Below are 19688 nucleotides of genomic sequence, written 5' to 3'. Positions count from 1 at the left end.
TACTCCTTAACCCACCTCCCGGCATATGCCCAGGTCATTTTGGAGACTGACTTAGGTGGTCCGCTGGTCTCCACTCGATGGAGATTCTATGGGCATGGCTCGAGGTTAGAATCAAACGAGAAGGTTGAGATGACCCTGTCTACTTTAGGGCAGATCGAGCGAGGGCCACTAGGGCTCATCTGTGTTTTCTTCCCTAGCTCTGTTTGACGTGAGGCAGCCTTGAGCCCTTCGCGGTCCGGCCTTCGAACTCTGATCGGTAGTTGCTCATGTTGAATGAGGCAACTACCGCTTCGTGATGCAACACGAAGCGTTGTGATGCATAATTACATATGCGATGCTTTGGATGTATGGGATGAATGAATGATTGTATGAATGAATGTGTGAATGCATGTATGAGAATGGATGAATGAATGATCATGCATTAGAAAATAAAGTAAGAACGTTTGGTAATGTTACCTTGATGACTCGAGTGACGGGTTTGAGGAGCTCTGATTGAATATGTTCAAATGGGATCCATGTCCGTCATTCATGGTGGAGTCAGCGTAGCCCGCATGGGGCATCCCACTGCCCCTTACCTATCTCTTGGTAGTCACCTAAGCCGTTCGATCGACTTAGGTAGCCCGTTGGTCTCTCCTCAATGGAGATCCTATCGGTGGGCCCTTCCAAGCCCTACCTAGGAAGGTAGAGGGCCGTTTGCATGCGGTTGCACCTTGTTTCCTATGCCCAGCATGTGGTAGTGGTGGGCCATGCTCAAGCCATGTCACATTTAACCAGGCGTCGTTTCGTTGGGTAGGGCACGTCCCATCAGTCACGATGCGTCCCACCGTATCCCATCCACATTGAGTAGGGAAAGGGAGAGGGTTTTTTTCCCCAATCCTTCACCTTTCTCCAACTGCTACATTTCCTCCTTCCCTCTCGCCAAGCATGTTCATGTGCCACGATAGTTCCTAGGAGAAAAGAGGGTAAAGGAGGGAGAGGAGAACTCATTGATCCATTCGTGAATTTGTAGCGCAATGTCGAACTAGAGGCCATCCAACATAGATGAGGCGGTGCTGGCCGCCTTCACCGAGAAGGGGCTGCTTCCAATGAAGGAGGTGGTGCACTAGAGGGCTCCTGCGTCAGGGGAGGCTGTTCCGCAACCTTGGTCCAATGAGGTTGTCTCCTTCCTCGCCTTCCATGAGCGTGGGCTAGGATATCCTGCGCACTGGTTCTTGCATGGGCTCCTCAATGAGTGGGGCCTAGAGCTACATCACCTCAATCCGACTAGGGTGTTGCATGTTGTTGGCCTCAGGATGGAGCTACACGTGGACTTCTTCCGACGGATCTTCACCGGGTGAGCCTTGTCGGAGGGGAAGCCGCCTAGGACCACGTTGGTTGGGAGCTTCTCACTACAAAAGAAGTCGAGGCCACCGGGCTCCTACCTCGTGTACTCCCCCTCCAACTCCAATCGGGGGTGTCATGTGGAGTGGTTCTATATCAGGAACCCAGCAGGGGCGCCATTCCCACCGTTCACTGGAAGGAGGCCGGAGAGGCATGAGAGTTGGTTGTGGGGGCCCTCTAGTCAGTATAACAAGCTGGAGGTCATCAAGGCAGAGCTCTAGAAGCTAGTGCAGCACTGCCTCGATGGGTTGTGGGTGTTCCACACCTTCTTCCATCGTTGGGTCACCCCACTGGTGAAGAGGAGGCGACCGATGCAGAACTACTTGGGCCCAATAGATCGTGACTGCGCGTCGCCGGTGGAGTTGGCGAAGGATGAGGTCTAGAGTTAGCTTGACTAGGTGCTACAGCTGAGGGCCCAAGAGTCCCTTGAAGGAAAGCCCGGACCCCTTCAGGCCATGAAGTTGTCCACTCTGGTACGCTCCCCTCTCCTTATTTCGTGTCTTTTTTCCTTTTTGCTCTCCTATATCGTGACTTTGAGTCATCCGTTTCGTCGGGACTTGTCGATTACAATTCCCAGCTGCATCTTCCGAGGGGGCCAGAGGGTGCTTCCCGGCAAGCTACCCTAAAGGAGGCGACGGACACCAAGAAGAAGAGAGCTAAGAAGGCTCAGAGGAGGCACGAGAAGGAGAAGGAGATCGCTCGGCGGGTGTGGCATGGTGGTAGAGCTCGAGTCAGAGGAGCCCACGGAGATGGGTAATGACGTGAGCACCTCTGAGGATGATGGAGACTAGGGTGCCGTTGCGACCTCCATGGAGCATCGTGCGCCTGCGGTCACGTCCGCTGGTGGTGGGCAGAGTATGGAGAGGCGCAGCGATGATCCCGCATCAAGGAAGCATGCCGTGAGCTCGGATGCCACCAGTGAGCGAGAGGTGAAGCTGGCGTGGTCACCGTGCCCTTCGGAGGCATCGCTGGCTTTGCCCCCTGCTCCAAGCGTGGCGAGGCATGCCAGCCAGTCGGAGGAGCGTGCCCGTACCCCCACGTCTTAGGGGTTAGCATGTGCACGCGACCCACAACTAGGAGACACCCAGTCAGTTGCCCCGACAGGTGCGCCATGAGCCGAAGGTCATGGTGACTCACGGGCCACTCAGGAACCGACCGGGTTGGCACCTCCCTCGATCGACATGAGGGGGCATGCGTCATGTCCCACGAGCGGTCCTCATCCAACGGGTGCATCATCAGCGGGTCAAGGGTTCAAGGCCTTGCCCCTTTCGTCTAGGTATGTACTTGTGTTACTTTTGATCTCACAGTTGAGTTTTTTTAGCACGACTGACTTGTACTTATTTGACAGCAGCCAGGTAGTGATGGGATCAAGCATCGCTCGCCTCCCGTGCGAGAGGAATGGAGACCCAGCCTGCAGCGAGTTGCAACAAGCAGTGATGAAAGCAGGCTAGCACCGGTGCGTCCTTCCCTTCCGAGGGGTTGCGCCCTCTTGGCCGGTCGCGGGCATGGTGGCAGCGGCAGCGGTGGTGATGGCGATGATCCCCATGGCAACGGTGAAGGCTGGGTTAGAGGTGACCCTTGCGAACCCTCCCGCACCGGCTACGGTGGAAGAGAGGAGGGAGACCGAGCTCCCTGCCTCACCCGGTGGAGGGACGCATGGCTTGCCCTCCTGGTTAGAGCTGGAGCTGTCGGGAGGTGGCGCGGCCAGGCCAGAGGTAGAACATCCACCGGTGGGCCATGGGGTCGAGGTAGCAGAGATCTCCTGCTCTGGCGAGGCGAGCGCTAGGGTGGAGCTACCGGCCATCCCGCCATCATAGGAGCTGGCGGTGGTCCGATCGTTGCATGATGCTGTGGCGGCTGAATCTTCCAACAGGTTGGGGGCGACCAGCAAGCTAGTGTGGCCCTGCCCCAGTGACCTGAGGAAGGCTCGATTCAACCTTCGCGATGGGGAGGAGGTGGCGCTCTGGCACTTCCTAGAGGAGAGCGGGCTATCGATGGAGTCCGACCTTGCCCAAACCAAGGCGAAGCTCAAGGAGGCCTTGGAGTGGGTTGAGCTTGTCCATCAGGTAGTCTCAGTTGACCTGCTGTGCATCACTGAGGTAAGCCTTCTATGTTTTTAGTGTATGTTCTCAACTCCTTGGTCTTTCACTAGTTGTCTTAGTGTGCTTGCTTCTTGCTTCATAGGAGTTAGAGGCGACGTCGATCCGCAAGTCCCATTTCCTTTGGGAGGAGCACGGTCAGATGGAGCGGGAAGCCACGATGTTGTGGTGGGTCGATGAGCTCAAGCACCAGCTGGACTCCACCCGTCATGAGTCCCAAGACTGGGCGACCGAGGTGACAGGAGCGCGGGCGGTGGAGCTACTTGCGGTGGAATGAGCGACCGCTGCCGAGCGGGGATTCATGGTGGCAGTGGAACAAGCGACTGCTACCGAGCGGGGACTTGCAGCGATGAAGGTCCACCTAACAGAGATGAAGGTGGTGCTCCAAAAGTCCTTGGAGACCCTGGAGACAGAGCAGAAGGCCTGGTCGGAGGTCGATCGGGAAGTGCTCGCGCTCTAGGAGCAAGTTCTTGCGACAGAGGAGTCAAACGCTCGGCTGCTCGAGAAGGTGACCCCAGCACGAGGAAGGACTCTCCATCCTCGAGAACACCCGCCTCGGTACATACCTGTTGCACCTTTGGTTGATGCCTTGGTTTTTCCTTTCCTTTGATTTTGAGCTTGTCATCCTTCTTCCAGAACTAGGCGAAAGGATTGGATCGCTGGAGCGGGAGTTGGAGACAGCCAAGGCGGCGATCGGTCGGAGCATGGAGGCACTAGCCAAGTCTCTTAAAGAGTGACGTGCTTTCAAGGGGGAGCTCAACTAGATCTACAATGTCGCCCAGGTCATTGTTTTAGAGGTGTTCGGGTCAGCGCCGAGCACCAGCATGCCCACCATCTAGCTAGCGGAGGTCCCGAATGAGGTTTTGGCACTTATCTCCAACTGGATGTTCTACGGGACGTTGGGGGTGCTGACATCAGTGGCGACGCACCACCCAGACCTAGACCTAGCCACCATCTATAGGGATACACCGATGGTTGGAGCGCGGACACCATCCACGCGCTCGGGGAGAGCTTTGTGCCATGCGCGTAGATGGTTGCCGAGCAAGTCTCTATGCAGTGGGTGATGGAGGCTCACCGTGCGAGTGTGGCTGAAGGCGTGCGTCAAGAAGATGTCATCTAGCCTACGGATGGAGTGGAGGCCAGGTCAGAAGCGAGTGTCGTCCCACCTTCGACTGAACCGAACGTCGCCCCATTGAAAAGTGAGCAACCCTTATCTTTGTCGGTCGTGCCGTCAGTCGATGCTGCCGGGCGGCCACAGTATTATTTAGAGTAGAAGTAATCAGCATATGTAAAGGATAAGTTTGTGGGGAAGCCACTATGTGAACAGTTTGTATTCATGAATACATTAATTTTGTTTTGTGATGGAATCACTTCGTAAGGGGTAAGGGGAAGCTTGTCCCATCCGTTCTTTGTTTTTACCCTAGCATAGCTCTATTTTTTATCCTTTCTTTTTTGCACCTACCCATTTGACCCATAGGATACAACCTTAAGAACCTGGGCATGGCCCGCGAGGCTCAGCTACTCGTAAGCATAGGTCGTGGCGGGGTGTGATCGGTCAGGAATTTAAAACAAAGTTATATAGTGTAATTAAAGGAACGAACCACCCTTTTGTTCGGGTACAAAGTATTTACTATATGATAGCAAAATAGAGAGGTGGTATCGCACCCTCGTGGAGCCCCTGAGTGACCTGGGCCAAAAGTGTTTGGGCTGGGGTGCTTTGTAGGAGCAAACGTTGAATGAAAGAAAGCGGTAAGACCGAATTTTTAGGGGAAGAAACAATGTAACTGTTCGATGTTCCAAGTGTTGGTGAGAACATTGCTGTTGTCGTCCTTCAATCGGTAGGCACCTGATCGGATCACCTCAGTCACCATATAGGGTCCTTCCCATGGTGGAGAGAGTTTGTGTTTTTCCTTGGTTGATTGGGTTCTTCGGAGTACGAGGTCTCCGACCTCAAGGATCTTGCCTCTGATTTTTCTTTCATGGTACCTATGGAGAGTTTGCTGGTAGCAAGCGGAGCAGATGACAGCCATCTCACGAGCCTCCTTGAGCAGGTCAACCATGTCTTGCAGAGCCTCCATGGCTCGGTCGTGGTCGAAGGCCTTCACTCTTGGGGCACAATGGTTGAGGTCAGAGGGCAACACTGCTTTAGCTCTGTTGGCTAGGAAGAAGGGTGTGAACCCTGTGGATCGGTTCAGGGTCGTTCTCAGGCTCTAGAGGATCGCTGGGACCTCTGCAACCCATCGCCCCATGTACTTATTCAGTCGGTCAAAAATGCGAGGCTTGAGTCCTTGGAGGACCGTGCCATTGGCCCGCTCGACCTGACTATTAGTATGTGGATGTCCAACCAGGGCCCAGTCGATCCTAATGCTGTATCCATCACAGAAGTCCAGGAACTTTCTCTCAGTGAAGTTAGTTCTGTGGTCAGTGATGATAAAGTTAGGAACACTAAAACGGTAGATGATGTCGAGGAAGAACTTGACCGCCTCTTTCGAACGAATGTTGGTGATGGGCTTCACCTCTATCCACTTGGTGAATTTGTCCACTGCTACGAGTAGGTGAGTGAAGCCGCCTGGGCCCATTTTGAGGTGTCCTACCATGTCGAGGCCCTAGACCACGAACGGCCAGGTGATGGGGATGGTTTGGAGCTCCTGTGCCGACAAATGAGTTTGTCGAGCATAGAACTGGCATCCCTCACACCTACGGACGACCTCCTCTGCTTCTCATAGCGTGGTGGGCCTATAAAAACCTTGTCGAAAGGCTTTTCTGACCAGCAACCTCAGGGCTGCATGGTGTCCGTAGATTCTAGCATGGACCTCGAGGAGGAGCTATTTCCCTTGGTAGGTAGGGATGCACTTCATGAGTATTCCTGATGGACTTCACTTGTAAAGTTCATTACTGAATGTGACAAATGTCTTGGTGCATCGAGCGACCCGTCTTGCTTCAGTCCTTTCAGGTGGGAGAACCTCCTTGAGGTGGTAGGCGAGCAGCGGTGCTCGCTAGTCGGCTTGATCGAGTGCTATTACGGTGATGTCGGCGGGCGACGTCATCGTGGAGGCACCGAGGTTAGAGCCCCTGAGCGCCAGGTTGGCATCGGGGTGAGTACAGATTGGACCTTCCAGGATGCGAGTGGAGGGCTCATGAAGGTCGTTGATGAAGACCCCATCTAGAGACGGAACCCACCTGGCAGCCAATTTTGCGAGGAAATCAGCAACATCATTGTCCTTTTGGGGGACATGATGTAGTTCGATGCCCTGGAATTTGTCCTCGAGCTTGCGCACCTCCTGGTAGTATGCTGCCATGAGGGGGCTTTTGCAAGATGACTCTTTCATGACATGGTCGACGACCAACTCTGAGTCATCGCGGACATAAAGCCGCGTGGCGGCGAGCTTGATGGTGATGTGTAGTCCATTGATGAGGGTCTCGTATTCTATGGCGTTGTTTTAGGACAAAAAGTGGAGGTGGATCATGTAGCAGAGCTTGCTCCCGTCTGGGGAGATCAGATTCACTCCAGCCCTTGAGCCGGGCACCATAACAGACCCATCGATGTACATCATCCAGTACTCATGGGTGACATCTAGGGTCAGTAGCTGGACCTCCGTCCATTCGGCGATAAAATCCGTGAGAGCCTAAGACTTAATAGCGGTGTGGGGGATATACTTGATGTCGTGGCCCATTAGTTCGAGCGCCCACTTGGAGATCCGCCCCACGGCATCGCGGTTGCGGATAATGTCTCCGAGCGGGAATGACGTGACGACCATGACTTTGTGCTCGGTGAAGTAGTGTAGGAGCTTCTGGGTCACCATCAGCATGGTGTATAGAAGTTTCTGCACCTGGGGGTACCGTACCTTGGTGTTGGTGAGTACCTCACCGATGAAGTATATGGGCCACTGGACCTTTAGGTGGTGTCTCAGCTCCTCCCTTTCAATGACTAGGGCAGCACTTACCATGTGGTTGCTTGCCGCAACATAGAGGAGGAGGGGCTCTCCCCTTTTGGGAGCGACGAGAATTGGGGCCGATGTCAGGGACGCTTTGAGGCTCTCTAAAGCCTACTGTGCTTCCTCAGTCCAAACGAAAGCTTCCGTCTTTTTTAGAAGCTTATAGAGAGGCATCCCCCGCTCACCTAGTCGAGAGATAAATCAGCTCAGGGCGGCCAAACAGTAGGTGAGCCTTTGTACGCCCTTGATGTTGCGTATAGGGCCTATGTTGGAGATGGCCGTGATTTTTTCAGGGTTGGCCTCGATACCGCGTTTAGACATGATGTATCCAAGCAGCTTCCCCTTTGGAACCCCAAAAACACATTTTTCGAGATTCAATTTGATGTTGAACCTTCGAAAGTTCGTGAACGTTGCGGCCAAGTTCGCGATCAGGTCGCAAGTTTGAGCTATTTTGACCACTATGTTATGAACATAGACGACGATTGTTGGTTTTGGCCACTCGACTTGGTTAGGTTAGTCGAGCGGGTTGATTTGATTGGCGAAGCATTGCTGCATGCACCGCTGGTAGGTGGTGCCAGCATTCTTCAGACTAAAAGGCATCGTTACGTAACAATATGAACCATACGGGATGATGAATGAGGTTGCGAGCTAGTCAGACTCTTTCATCATGATCTGGTGATAGCCCGAGTAGGCATCCAAAAAGGAGAGGATTTCGCAACCTGAGGTGGAATCGACTATCTGGTCTATGCGCGATAAAGGAAAATGGTCCTTCGGGCACGCCTTGTTGAGGCCAGTATAATCAATGAACATTCTACATTTCCCGGTCTTCTTTTTAACAAGAACAAGATTGGTAAGCCAGTCGAAGTGGTATACCTTCTTGATGAATTCGGCTGCCAGGAGTTTGGCGACCTCCTCGCCTATGGCCCTACGCCTCTCATCGTCAAAGCGATGCAGGCGTTGCTTAGCGGGCTTTGAGCTCAGGATGAGGCGTAATGCATGCTCGGCGACCTCCTGTGGTATGCCTGGCATGTCAGATTCCATGCGAAGACATCATGATTAGCGCATAGAAAGTCAGCGAGCTCGTATTCCTATTTGCCTGGGAGCTAAGTCCCGATCCGCACCGTCTTGGTTGGGTCGGTGGGGTCAATCCCCACCGCGTTAGTTTCCTCGAGTGGGTAGAAGGCAGTCGAGGAGGTTGGCTTGTTGTAGTCCGGGGCTGCTAGGGTCGACGATTCTCCGAGCCGAGGGAGCTCGGCTGAGTTGATGACGGCAATGGCGAGCTCGTAATGCTTGCGGTCGCACATGTAAGCATGCGTAAAGGTGCTACCCACAGTGATAACACCGTTCGGTCCCTGCATCTTCAACTTTAGGTAGGTGTAGTTAGGGATCGCCATGAACTTGGCGTAGCATGGCCACCCTAAGATAGCGTGGTAGGACCCTAGGAAGTATACCATCTTGTGGTGCACGTCCGGACGTGGCTGTCGTCATGGTCTTGTGCCCATGTCGTGGCATGGTGTGATGTGGTGCTACAGTGCCGGTCATGGTGGCACTGTGGGCACGGTGATGTTTCACCAGCCGTTCTACATGACGTGGTCTCGCTGTGGCCTTCATCATCGCCTCCTAATCATCCAGGGGTGTCGTACCAAAGTTGGTAGCCGCCCTCGGGTCGCCGATCGTCTTGCTGTTGGTGGAGTTGGTGGCCACGATCTCGGACTCTGGGGTCGTGGTCCTTGCTTGCTTGTGTAACCTCTAAGTCAAGGTCATCGTCGTGGTTCTCATCCCGTAGTGGGTGGAATTGTACATATGTCTCGTCGAGCCTTATTCGGACGGTGGGTCTTCGTACTGGCCGTCAATGTTTGACGGTGTTGTCTTGTCTCTGCTGCGTGGTGCAGGGATGTCGTTTGACCGTGTTGTCCTCTCAGTCCTTGCAGGGTCAGTGCGGCGCGCTCGGTGAGATCGATATCTCCCTGTTCCTCCTTGGGGTCGAAATGACGAGAGGTTGTGAGTTGTTGCATAGCGCGTGGCTAAGACACAGAGAAGGGGTTGTGGCGGACCCCAGCCTCAGTGTTTGGTCTGGTTCGCTTAGCTTAGTTATGCCTCAATTATTTTAGCTTATACAAGCTGGCGTATTACGGGCCGTCTAAATGGCTTACTAACCAGTGCTATGACGTACCCGGGTATCTAACCCCGACACACGGATGCTTGGGGTGGCCACGGTGCGAGTCTCCGCTCCCCACCCTGCCCCTGGCTGTTCGGCTAACAGAGAGGAAAAGGAAAAATCGGGGAAAGCTTCTTGCTACGCTTCGCTCCCTTTGTCGGCTACGCGAGGTGGGTTCCTCGCTTCGTCTTCCTTTCTTTGACTGTGCGTGGCGGCTTTCTGATTCAGATTGTGCTCTCTAGGTGCTCCAGGGAACCGCCGGATTGGAGGTTTTTGGGTACCTATGCTGGATCTGCGCCGGAATCGCGGGCAGTGGACCTGCAGCGGCCTGCGGCAGTGCTGCGCCGGACTCTGGACTGTGCTGGATCTACGCTGGGGTCGCGGGCGGCACGGTACGACGGCCGCTGGAACTGCGGCTGTCTGAGGCGGGCTTGCGCCGAGCTCCTCCTGCTCGCTCCACTATGGTGCAAACTCTCAATTTTGGCACTATGCAAAAAGAAGATTCCCCGTCACATCAAACTTGCGGTACATGCATGGAATACTAAAAGTAGACGAAATTAAAAACTAATTGCACAGTTTGGTTGTACTTTGCGAGACGAACATTTTGAGCCTAATTAGTCAACGGTTGGACAATTATTACCAAATACAAATGAAATGTTATAGTGGTACATTTTGCTAACTTTGCACATCCAAAGTTTGGCAACTAAACAAGGCCTATATGTTCCTAAATAGCAATGCCTGTTGTCGGCGCATCGTACATGTCCTTGCAAAGTCGCGGTCACGCGGGTAGGTCCTGGGGGTCGGCACGAGTGCGAAGCCAGCGCACCCCCTAGTGCGGCGTTGCGGCGGCGCGGGCGGGTCCCGTCGGTGGCCAACATGGTGTTCTCCGGCGTTCCCTTCCGCTGCGGCTCCACGACCAGGCTTCGCCAGGCTTCTTCTCTCTCCTGCCTCCCTCTCCGCTCGTGTTCTCATTCCCTCGCTTCCTCTCTTCCATTGTGCTTCTCTCCCTCCTCTCTCAGCCGCGGCTTGGGCGGGCATGGGTCGCCGGGATCCAGCCGACAGCGCCTCGGCAAGGGAAGCCTGGGTTTTCAATTTCCTAGCTCGCAGAGAACATGTCGGATGTTTATTGGACCAATGGAAGCTCTTGGATGTTCCAGGAGCTATAGTTTCTTTTCCCAGTGTTCTAGGAGCTTTATATAGGATGTTCTTTACTATGGCTTTTAATGGTACATACTATGGATCCTCGGGTTATATGATTATCACTATTTTGCAAGGTTGGGAGTTGTATATAGTATCTAACTTACATCCTGAATTGTAAAATAGGTATGGAGGAGTACTTGGCGGGCCAGCACCATGTTACACAGATGAAATACTCCATTTTCCCTACTTTCATTCGGATCCTGTCTGAAAATCACATGCAAATAGCTATGGGTTATATAGGGCCATATAATTTATATCTGCTTTCTTTGTGTGCATGACGCCTGTTGCTGCCTTGTGGATCATCTATGTTGATCTTTTTACTTTTCCTATCTATTTTCACCTGATGCTTGCTAAGATCAATGCTGTCAGATTCTTGCTACCCTCAGATGTCTTGGTTCAGACGAATGGGAAGAGCGGCACACACACATGCCCCGGCAAACTTGCAGTCAGCTTAAGCATAGTGTGCAATTTGCTCATGTTTTGTGAAGTGCTGATGTAGTACAGGACAACTCTCAAATTCGATTTTATCTTTAGCTAGATGTTGCTGCTTCGCTTGCAGATTTATATTTTTTAGATTTACGGAGGATATAAGTGTGACCAGTAAGTGAGTCTACTGAGCTGCTGACACACATGCTATCTTATCCTGTTGAGCCCTTGTCGGCTCGTTGTAGGTTACCACACATCCTATTTTGCTGACCTGTTACCTGGCCATTTTATAAAAGTTAACATGCTATTCTATATGTGTTGTTCTTATGTTTGTCTGTTCATGCAAGAGAGACAGATTCGATTCTAGGCAGATGATTCGATTCTACTCTGTAGACCACATCATTGGCGGTGTCCCAATGTCTCTTGAACAGGGTAAGAATTTTGTTTGCTTATTTGATTCTAGCCAGGTATGTAATATTGTTGTTTAAAAAGGGCCGCCTAACTGGTGTTCCATGCATCATCAGGAACACACCGACAGTTCTCCGTTGTTGCTAGGGTGAGGCCGGGTGTCCCCTTGGAGGTCAGTTCGGTTAAAATTGCTATGGACCTTAGGGAGCAACTAATGCAGTTTCAGGCCAGATTCAGTATAACGTACTCAGCTCCAAACTTTATCATTGAGACGGCCTCAGCTGTGTTTCAGCTCCAGCTTCTTGCATGTCGAGTGCTAGATGGAGAAGGTTTCGTCTTAGACTTGGTACCGTGGTGCCCTGAGTATGTGGAGCAAAATCTGCCGTGGATCATCGTTCACGGTGTTGAAGGTAAGATTCAAACACCTCTGCTAAAATATATCTGCATTGGAGAGATTAGTTTTCTTGTCCACAGCTGACACTACAGGTTCAAACACAGCGGTCACGCCAAGGCCAGCAAAACCCTACATGGCCAACCTTGTCGGCCAACCAGAGCCGTTATGAAAGTATGCATTAGGAGTGCTTACCGGACAGATACACGAGGATTTTAGACCAGGTATACAACTACATGAATTCCATTCTGTTTCTATTACTTTTCCATGTAACCATATCGGTTACCCCTACACTGGTTAAACCGCTGTTTCTCTTGTACGCATGTAACTACCAATATAGCACAAGCTGCTGCACCAGGCACGGGCAAGATTTACATAGACACGGTGGTCACCCATGGACCAACGGCAACATTGGACTTGAGTTATATGATGATACTAGAGCTTCGAGACCTCTACTTTCAAAGGTACGATGCCTTTGTAAAGTGCAGGACGTCGTGCCAGTAAATCTACAATGTTGCTCGCCGGCTTGGTGTGGAGCTAGGTCCAGCCCTTCAAGACATCTATAACTATAGTCAGTCCTTAGGAGGTGCATCAAGCGCAGAGAGCTTATCACACATTACTGGTTTTGGTGATCGAATGAGGCTTGAGGCGTCATATGCAGCCAAGGAATTAGCTGATATCCATGGCATCATCGGTCCCGTGTTCCATAAGGTCAGGCCACCCATCAGCCTCTGTAGGTTCAGGGACGAACCATCCATCTATCAGGTAACAATGTTGCTTCCTACCTACATAAAGTATGTAGGTGCATTGCTAATAGCTAACCGATGTACTATATTATTCTTCAAAAAATAGGGTTGTCCTGCTTGCCTGGGAGGGGGGGCTTGCCCTGGTAGAGGCAGAGGACCTTGGAAACAACATCAGCACTTATCATTGGTTGCTACCCATCAGCAACAGGTTCTGCTTGCATAGCTTCCATAGCTTTCAGCGAAATTCAATCAGTAAAACATTAGGTTACAGATAGTGAAAGAGGACTTCAATTGAAAACCCAAGAGATTAATTCATAACAAGTAATGCATACGACTTCCTCAGCCTACTGCTGATAGAGATTACGTAAGCACAATGCATAGGTCTTTTGCAGCCTACTGTCGATAGAGATTACATAAGCACAATGTACATGTACCATATTGATTGGTGTAAAATTGCAACTACAAAATTAAATGATGTTGCCACATTAGGCTCCTGCTGCGTTTCCTTCTTTTATGGTAATGGGTTCAGTAGATTTTAAGGAAAGCAAATGAGGGTACTTACAACTGTTGCTCTTTCAGCATCGCTCAGGCCCTTTTTTGTGCTGGTATGGAAGTCCTTGAAGACTTCCATAGCATTAACATCTTCATCAGGTCGACCATGTCCTTGATCGTGTTTTGTGGCCTTCCTCTTGTTCTCCTATTCACATTGCATATGAGTTTCTGTTTATATTTATACAAAGGCAAGAGTAATAATAAAAACACAACCATCACTTACAAATGTTTGCAACTGAAAAACATAGGAGTGAGATCCTGTAGACTGGTGGTACTTTATTTTTGCATGATTTCGCTTGTTCGTCTCAGATGTTTCCTATAGCTTCATTTGTGTTAAACTGCAGCACAAGTACACCATAGCAAGACTAGACAGAAAATTGATGGGTTCACACACACCTTGTTCTTAGCACTAGACCAAGTCTCGATAAGTTCACACCATCGTGCATTGGTCATGGATGGGACATGAGAGGTCATAGGGATCTGATCAGCAGAGACGCCATTGAAGTAGGTTTGCTTCAACCTGTAGTGTGCCTGCCGTACCCCAGACTGCAATACATTCCAGCAAGCTTCTTGTGTTAGTGGGTGAGCCTTGTCAATGTCCAGCATTGACTGCACGTAGTAGTGTGAATTTAAAGTAAATCCGTTAAAGTTGCTCAAAGCAGAGTTAAATGTCAAGAGAGGATACCCATACATAAAGTTAGCTTGTCCACAAAATTTTGTAATGGATGACACCGGTGGGCTTCTTGTAATGTTTCCAATGCGTCAAATTGGTATTTGATGCCTGACTAGTACACCTACCTCTGAGGCCAATTTGACAGCTTGCACTGGATCATGTGGCCTTTTGTTCTCCTCGGCAACAGAGATGGGCATCCTCAATCCTCCCTTTTATTTTCTCATTTTGTCAAGCAAAATTCCATGAGTTCAAGGCCTCGGCTTCCTCGCACTTCGTGGCAATGGTACTACAAAGTTTTTATACATTCAGATTGTTAGAAAAGTAACATGGATATCAAATAGCTAGTGTGAATTAATTGATAGACATCTGTAAGGTAATACCAACCTAGGCAACTTTCATTGTTCTGCGGGTGGATGGAGATGGGAGTTTGCTCAGAGGGCTCCTCTTCGGCATGGCTATCATCATCTGGCCGTGGGCAGTCTCTCACAACGCTAGGTAGCTCAGAGGGCTCCTCTTCGGCATGGCTATCATTATCTGGTCGTGGGCAGTCTCTCACAGGGCTAGGTAGGGTGCCGTCCCGACAAATGTCTCCAGTCAATTCATGAAGTTTGAATTGATCCCTGTGTACAGGTGTCTGTGGTGATGGAGAATTATGTTCACCTACTGCTGATACCTCCACCCTTTTGCCAGCGACAGCCCTCCGAGTACGAACTCCATGAGCAAACTCTCCTCGTCATGTTTGTCATTTTAAAACCAGGTGGGTGCAGCAGGCTATCCTACGGCCCATCTTAGGGCCATCCTCGATGTGATTACTAAGAAGTTCCATAAAACATCGGTGTCTGTTACGACTAGAACAATAGCGGATGGAAACTTCTGTACAACTATTGAAGGAACCACTTTTCGTCGTAGGTATAGGACTGCCAGACCAATGTTGCTGTTCGAGGCGGAGGAAATTGCCATCTGCCGCTTCGTAAGGCCCGCAACACGTGTTGGGTTATAGCATAGTCGACGCAAAACTACCCTACTCTTGCTAGATTGGTATCTGAAATAAACAGCTACGGTGAGCAGATGGGTGAGCTGCAAGCCTGTGCAGACAAGGCAGTAAAGATGGTACACCAGGCCCACGAAAGCATAAAGGACGTGCACGAGTTGTTTACGCTGCAGGTCCCTCCTGAAGATATCGAGGAGCTAAGTACCTCGATTACTGGTCTGCTTACATCCACACGGAGCCACTGCACAGCTGTGGACCAGGCATTAGAGACTTTTAGACAACATGAGGTACGTGAAACATCGGTTTATCTTCCATATAAGCACATGAATGTATATGCCGATCTAATAGCATGCACACTTGCTTTGGCATGAGCTATACAGGTCTGTGAAGCTAGAGATGAGGTATGCAGGTCCATCTACGCCGGCTTCGATAAATAGGTGCATCCTAATTCTATTCCATGCAGCCATGATTTCTATAGGGTTTCCTTTGTCCTTAGGACTTACTAGAGATAACTTGTGTAGCAAAATGGTTTCGGCTGTTTGTCTTTGTCTGTGCTTAGCTTAGTCTGACCTTTGCTATTTTTCATATCTGCTCAGGACTGTTATTGGTTAATATATTTCCTATGATTCGAATTGTATGTATACTGTGCACATTTTCCTTTGATTCTGCTGTTATTGTTTCATATCTGATATTTTTCATATCGGCTGTATGTACACAAGACCATCTACACCGGCTTCGGTAAACAGGTGCATCCTAATCCTATTCCATATCACAGCCACGATTCCTGGAAGGTTCCCATTGCACTTAGGCCTTAGTAGACCTAGCCTGTGTAGCAAAATGGTTTCGATTATTTTGTCTTTGACTGTGCTTAGGTTACACTGACCTCTGGTATTTTCATATCTGGTAGCAGAGAGCTAGGCTGAATACTAGTCAGGATTGTTATTGGTTACTACATTTCCTTTGATTTGGGTTGTATGTATAGTATACACTTTTTCCTTTCTGACAACAGTTTGCATTTATTTTTTTCACACACCAGTACCAGTTGTGCTATTTCATAGGCTGTGGCTGTATGGTAAAACATAGATGTACCTCTAATTGAAATTAAATTGTTTCTAATGTTCAACCATTTCCTTAGATGTGCTTCAGAAATGCTTTTTGAGAGATAGTGCTTTAGAGAAACTTCTTTTTAATTCTTGGTTGTGCTATGCAGCTAATCAGAAGCTAGAGCGCCCATGGTTCCATGCCCGAGGCACTACAGGATACATCTTAGGTACATCAACGGATCAAGCTAGGTATTTCCTACGGCCTGCCTAGAGGCATGCAAAACACTAACTTCATACAGCTTAATTGTCAGGGACCTTGGGGCTCGATAACGGTGATTGGGAGTCTGTTTGAGGCTGGAAGGTCTATTACCAGGGATAGAGCATGAACACCTCAGGAGTTATTTATGTAGTGTCTTTTCAGCGTTGCGGCTTACCCCAGCTTGGAAACTGGCTTATTGTCTGCTCTATGCTTGGAGACACTGTATTTTGTTCTGATACTGTGTGGCCTATGCTTCGAAACAGTGTCTTTTGTTCTGGTACCCACATTCTTGCTGCTGCTGGCTTGATGAATTAGTCATCCTTTGACTTGCTGTCTTATGTGAACATGTTCCTGGGAGCAACTCTGTACTGTTACCTAGATTAGTGCACTTGCTCACCTTCTGAAGCAATAACGACTGCCTATAGAAGCAGAACAGCGGTGACAATTCCCTGGAACAGGATGCTTGGCATATGATGCTTTTTGGACAACGATCCTATTATGTATGCTCTGTTTTCTCTGATGTAACATGTGTGTATGTCAACTAGGGATAAAAACGGATCGGATACGGACGGATATCACCGATATTACATTTGTTTTCATATTTCTGTCCGGATTTGGATTCGAATACGGATAGTGTCAACTATGTCGGATAGGATACGATTGGATATCGATATCATAAATATGCGATTTGAGTATTCGGATATGGATACGGTATCAGATGTTGGATATCTGGACTCGGATACGGATAGATTTCAACCCCTCTAAACGGATTTGGTTTCGAATACAGTCGGAAAATATCTGTACCGTTTTCATCCTTAATGCCAACCTACTACATATCAGTGTAACGTGCCATCGTCAAATATTATGTCTTTGAGTCCCTGTTCTTTGTCATATGTATAGCGAGATTGTTCCGTTTATCAGGTGGACCCATAAAAATATCACGTAGAATTATCACGCGCGGCCAGTTATCACGCACGCATGGGCTCGCGCAAATTACTAATTACTCTTATCACGCGCGCTCTTTAGATGACGTTTATATGTACTACTGCCCAGTCATATATAAGACTAAGTCCTCTTTTAACGCTTTGTCCCGTGTAATACATTTGTTCTTCTTCGGTGCTGTTCCACTGCACGAATGCAAGCGCGGCCAGTGGCCCGCGCGCATGAGCGCGCGCAAAGAACTAGTAACACCACGAGAGGAGTACTGGCATATCATGTAAGACTCGTATTGGACACCTATACTGGCTGCACGCTCAAGTACAGGCGAGACTGCTTGAGATTTATTGGAACCTGTCTTCCGAGCACACACGCACACACATTACTCACAAAAGCTCGGCTCCCTCTCGGTAAAATCCTTGGTGCAAAATCATTTGTTAGCCAATGGGTAATGAGATACCCGGATTCAAAAAAAATCCTTGGTGCAGCACTCGGTTCGATCCCAGACTGAGAATTAAACGCGGGCGGGTGTGCTCCACGACGAGCGCACTACGCGCATGTCTGCATGGTTGGTTGGTCATTGCACCCGTTGGGCATGGCTTCCGAGATGCAAACCTTGGACGTTAGGCCCCATTTAGGGTTTGTTTGAGCCTGCTCTGCTCTCGTTTTTTCAGCTCTGCTCTATCAACTCCACCATGAGTAGCTCAACTATAGAGTTTGTGAAGTAGTTAGTTATGTTTGGCATGTAGTCTAGCTCCAGCTGCAGTTTTATGAGGTTTCTATGAGAAAGGTCAAATATGCCCTTGCCCCTAAATGATGTTGTCGTTGTGCACTTCCTTGCAGTGGATCCTTGGGCACCTACAGTCGCTCCTGGGAGGCAGTGGCTGGCCGACAATAGCCCTGCCCGGCCGTGGCTTGGGCGACGGTCGCTGCCACTATAGGAATGTCGACCGTGCATAGCAATGTCGACCGTGCATAGCAGTTGGCTGGCCGTGACAGGCAGTTGGCCGGCTAAGGGGCTGAGGGAGGCCGGAACATGGGCGACAGTGCTAGGGTTTGTGGGGAGGAGGTGCGGCGAGAGAAAGAGTGTCATGGGGAAGAAGAAACATCAGGGCAGAGGCGTGCATATGGGCGCTGGGTGAGGAAAGAGTCAAACTGGTGTTTTCATTAATGAGTGCAATTGTGGATAATTTTCTCTAACTCTATGTTAGAGTACAAAACTCCAAAAATCAGAGTACCCTTCAGGGGCTCCAAAAAAAAACTTAAAGTTAGTCCCCCCAACTCCAGCTTTTTCATAAAGATACTAGTAATATACCTGAAGAGGGCCTGCAAGGACTGCACTGCCCGACCACCCTCGGGGCCGGTATTAGGTGGTAGCTAGATCGGACTGTAGACAAACAAGTAATAGGTAGTTAGATATATCCATCGGTACTTAAAACAGATGGGTAAAGCCAAAACTGGACAGTAATACCTGATCAACTCACGGCTTAGTATTGAAATATCACTGTCGAGTGGTAGCCTGAACCAACGGCCATATATCACTTCCGGTTTGCGACTCTACCTGGCATTGATAGGTGTCTTTAATGCCGGGTCTTTCGGATCCATAATCATTGGCTTAATAGCCTTATGATTTGACAGTGAAGCAAGGTCATTTCTAACTCCAGTATATCCGACAATGATGGACGGACGGAGATTATCTATTCTCTAGTAGTGCATACAGTAATATCCAATCTAGCATTTCACGACAGCAACCAGCATCCAAAAACAACGTGGAGGCAGCCTGTAGCAGTGTCGTGGTGACCAGCAGTGATGTCCCGGTGATCATGGTGGTGTTCATTTCTCGTGCGTTTATGGGAATCAACAGTCCCGACGGGGCGACGGATGGCGAGCAGCCGAGCATGGGAGTGGGCTTTCAGTCTCATCTCAGGTCGCAGTTCCTGATCCTGGTTTGCAGCTGGCAGTCTGCTGCAGCAGGCCACTGCCATCCATCTCGTTTGGATCATCTTGCTTTAACTTGACATGTTAAATTAAAAACTAAACAATAATGTTTCCTCCAATGGCTTGATGCACGTATGCTTGGTCAGATTATGTTAGATTTTACGCACCTTAAATTGACTTGAAATGACCATGTGCTGTGGTCCTTCAAAGTTGGCAGAATGCGATTGGATACCGCTGTACGATTGGATCAAACAAGGATTAAACAGAGAACTGCAGGGAGGGATACAGAGATGCGTACCTCCCACGTGCACGGATAGTCCAGATCGTTGAGAGACGAGGGGTACAGGTAGTAAGCAGTAGAAATTTAGATTTATAAAAAACATTAACAATATTTATATATCTAAATAAACTTATTATGAAAAATATCTTCAATAATCAATACATATTATACACTATGTGTTGGTGTTTTTTATCGGCAGATATTCAATTTTGGGAGGAATTTGCCTCATGCAAAGAGCCAGCACAGTAGAGACACGAGATTTTATACTGGTTC

General features: G+C 49.6%; 1 protein-coding gene across 13 annotated transcripts; it reads left to right on the top strand.

Annotated features, from left to right (window-relative positions):
* The first annotated feature begins 9577 nt into the window (after positions 1-9577).
* On the top strand, positions 9578-16858 carry LOC136494581 (uncharacterized). Of its 13 annotated transcripts, none has more exons than XM_066490741.1 (14): positions 9581-9742; positions 9815-11630; positions 11723-11778; positions 11899-12016; positions 12105-12221; positions 12338-12762; positions 12850-12951; positions 14599-14725; positions 14878-14938; positions 15037-15246; positions 15340-15396; positions 15679-15705; positions 16170-16229; positions 16314-16858. In XM_066490741.1, the coding sequence occupies exons 6-10, from the start codon at positions 12634-12636 to the stop codon at positions 15071-15073; spliced, it is 456 nt and encodes a 151-aa protein (XP_066346838.1). In that variant the 5' UTR covers positions 9581-9742; positions 9815-11630; positions 11723-11778; positions 11899-12016; positions 12105-12221; positions 12338-12633; the 3' UTR covers positions 15074-15246; positions 15340-15396; positions 15679-15705; positions 16170-16229; positions 16314-16858. The 13 variants fall into 13 exon arrangements, 11 of the variants coding, with proteins under 11 accessions (XP_066346833.1, XP_066346835.1, XP_066346834.1 ...); XM_066490735.1 differs by lacking the exon at positions 14599-14725 and having other exon boundaries at positions 9583-9742; positions 9815-10036; positions 10896-11630; positions 16314-16857; XM_066490732.1 differs by lacking the exon at positions 14599-14725 and having other exon boundaries at positions 9583-9742; positions 9815-10097; positions 10896-11630; positions 16314-16857.
* Positions 16859-19688: the final 2830 nt, after the last annotated feature.

Source organism: Miscanthus floridulus, chromosome 11 (assembly GCF_019320115.1).
Source record: "Miscanthus floridulus cultivar M001 chromosome 11, ASM1932011v1, whole genome shotgun sequence".
NCBI classification, from domain to species: Eukaryota; Viridiplantae; Streptophyta; class Magnoliopsida; order Poales; family Poaceae; genus Miscanthus; species Miscanthus floridulus.
The sequence above is the reverse complement of the archived record's forward strand: the minus strand, read 5'-3'. Positions and strand labels throughout refer to the sequence as shown.

Excerpts from the sequence above, each read along its gene's own strand:
- LOC136494581 (XM_066490733.1), top strand. The coding sequence starts at position 12,680 with ATGGCATCATCGGTCCCGTGTTCCATAAGGTCAGGCCACCCATCAGCC. Across the intron at positions 12,763-12,849 it reads ACGAACCATCCATCTATCAG|GGTTGTCCTGCTTGCCTGGG; the intron begins GTAACAATGTTG and ends TTCAAAAAATAG. Across the intron at positions 12,952-14,877 it reads TTGCTACCCATCAGCAACAG|GTATAGGACTGCCAGACCAA; the intron begins GTTCTGCTTGCA and ends TTTTCGTCGTAG.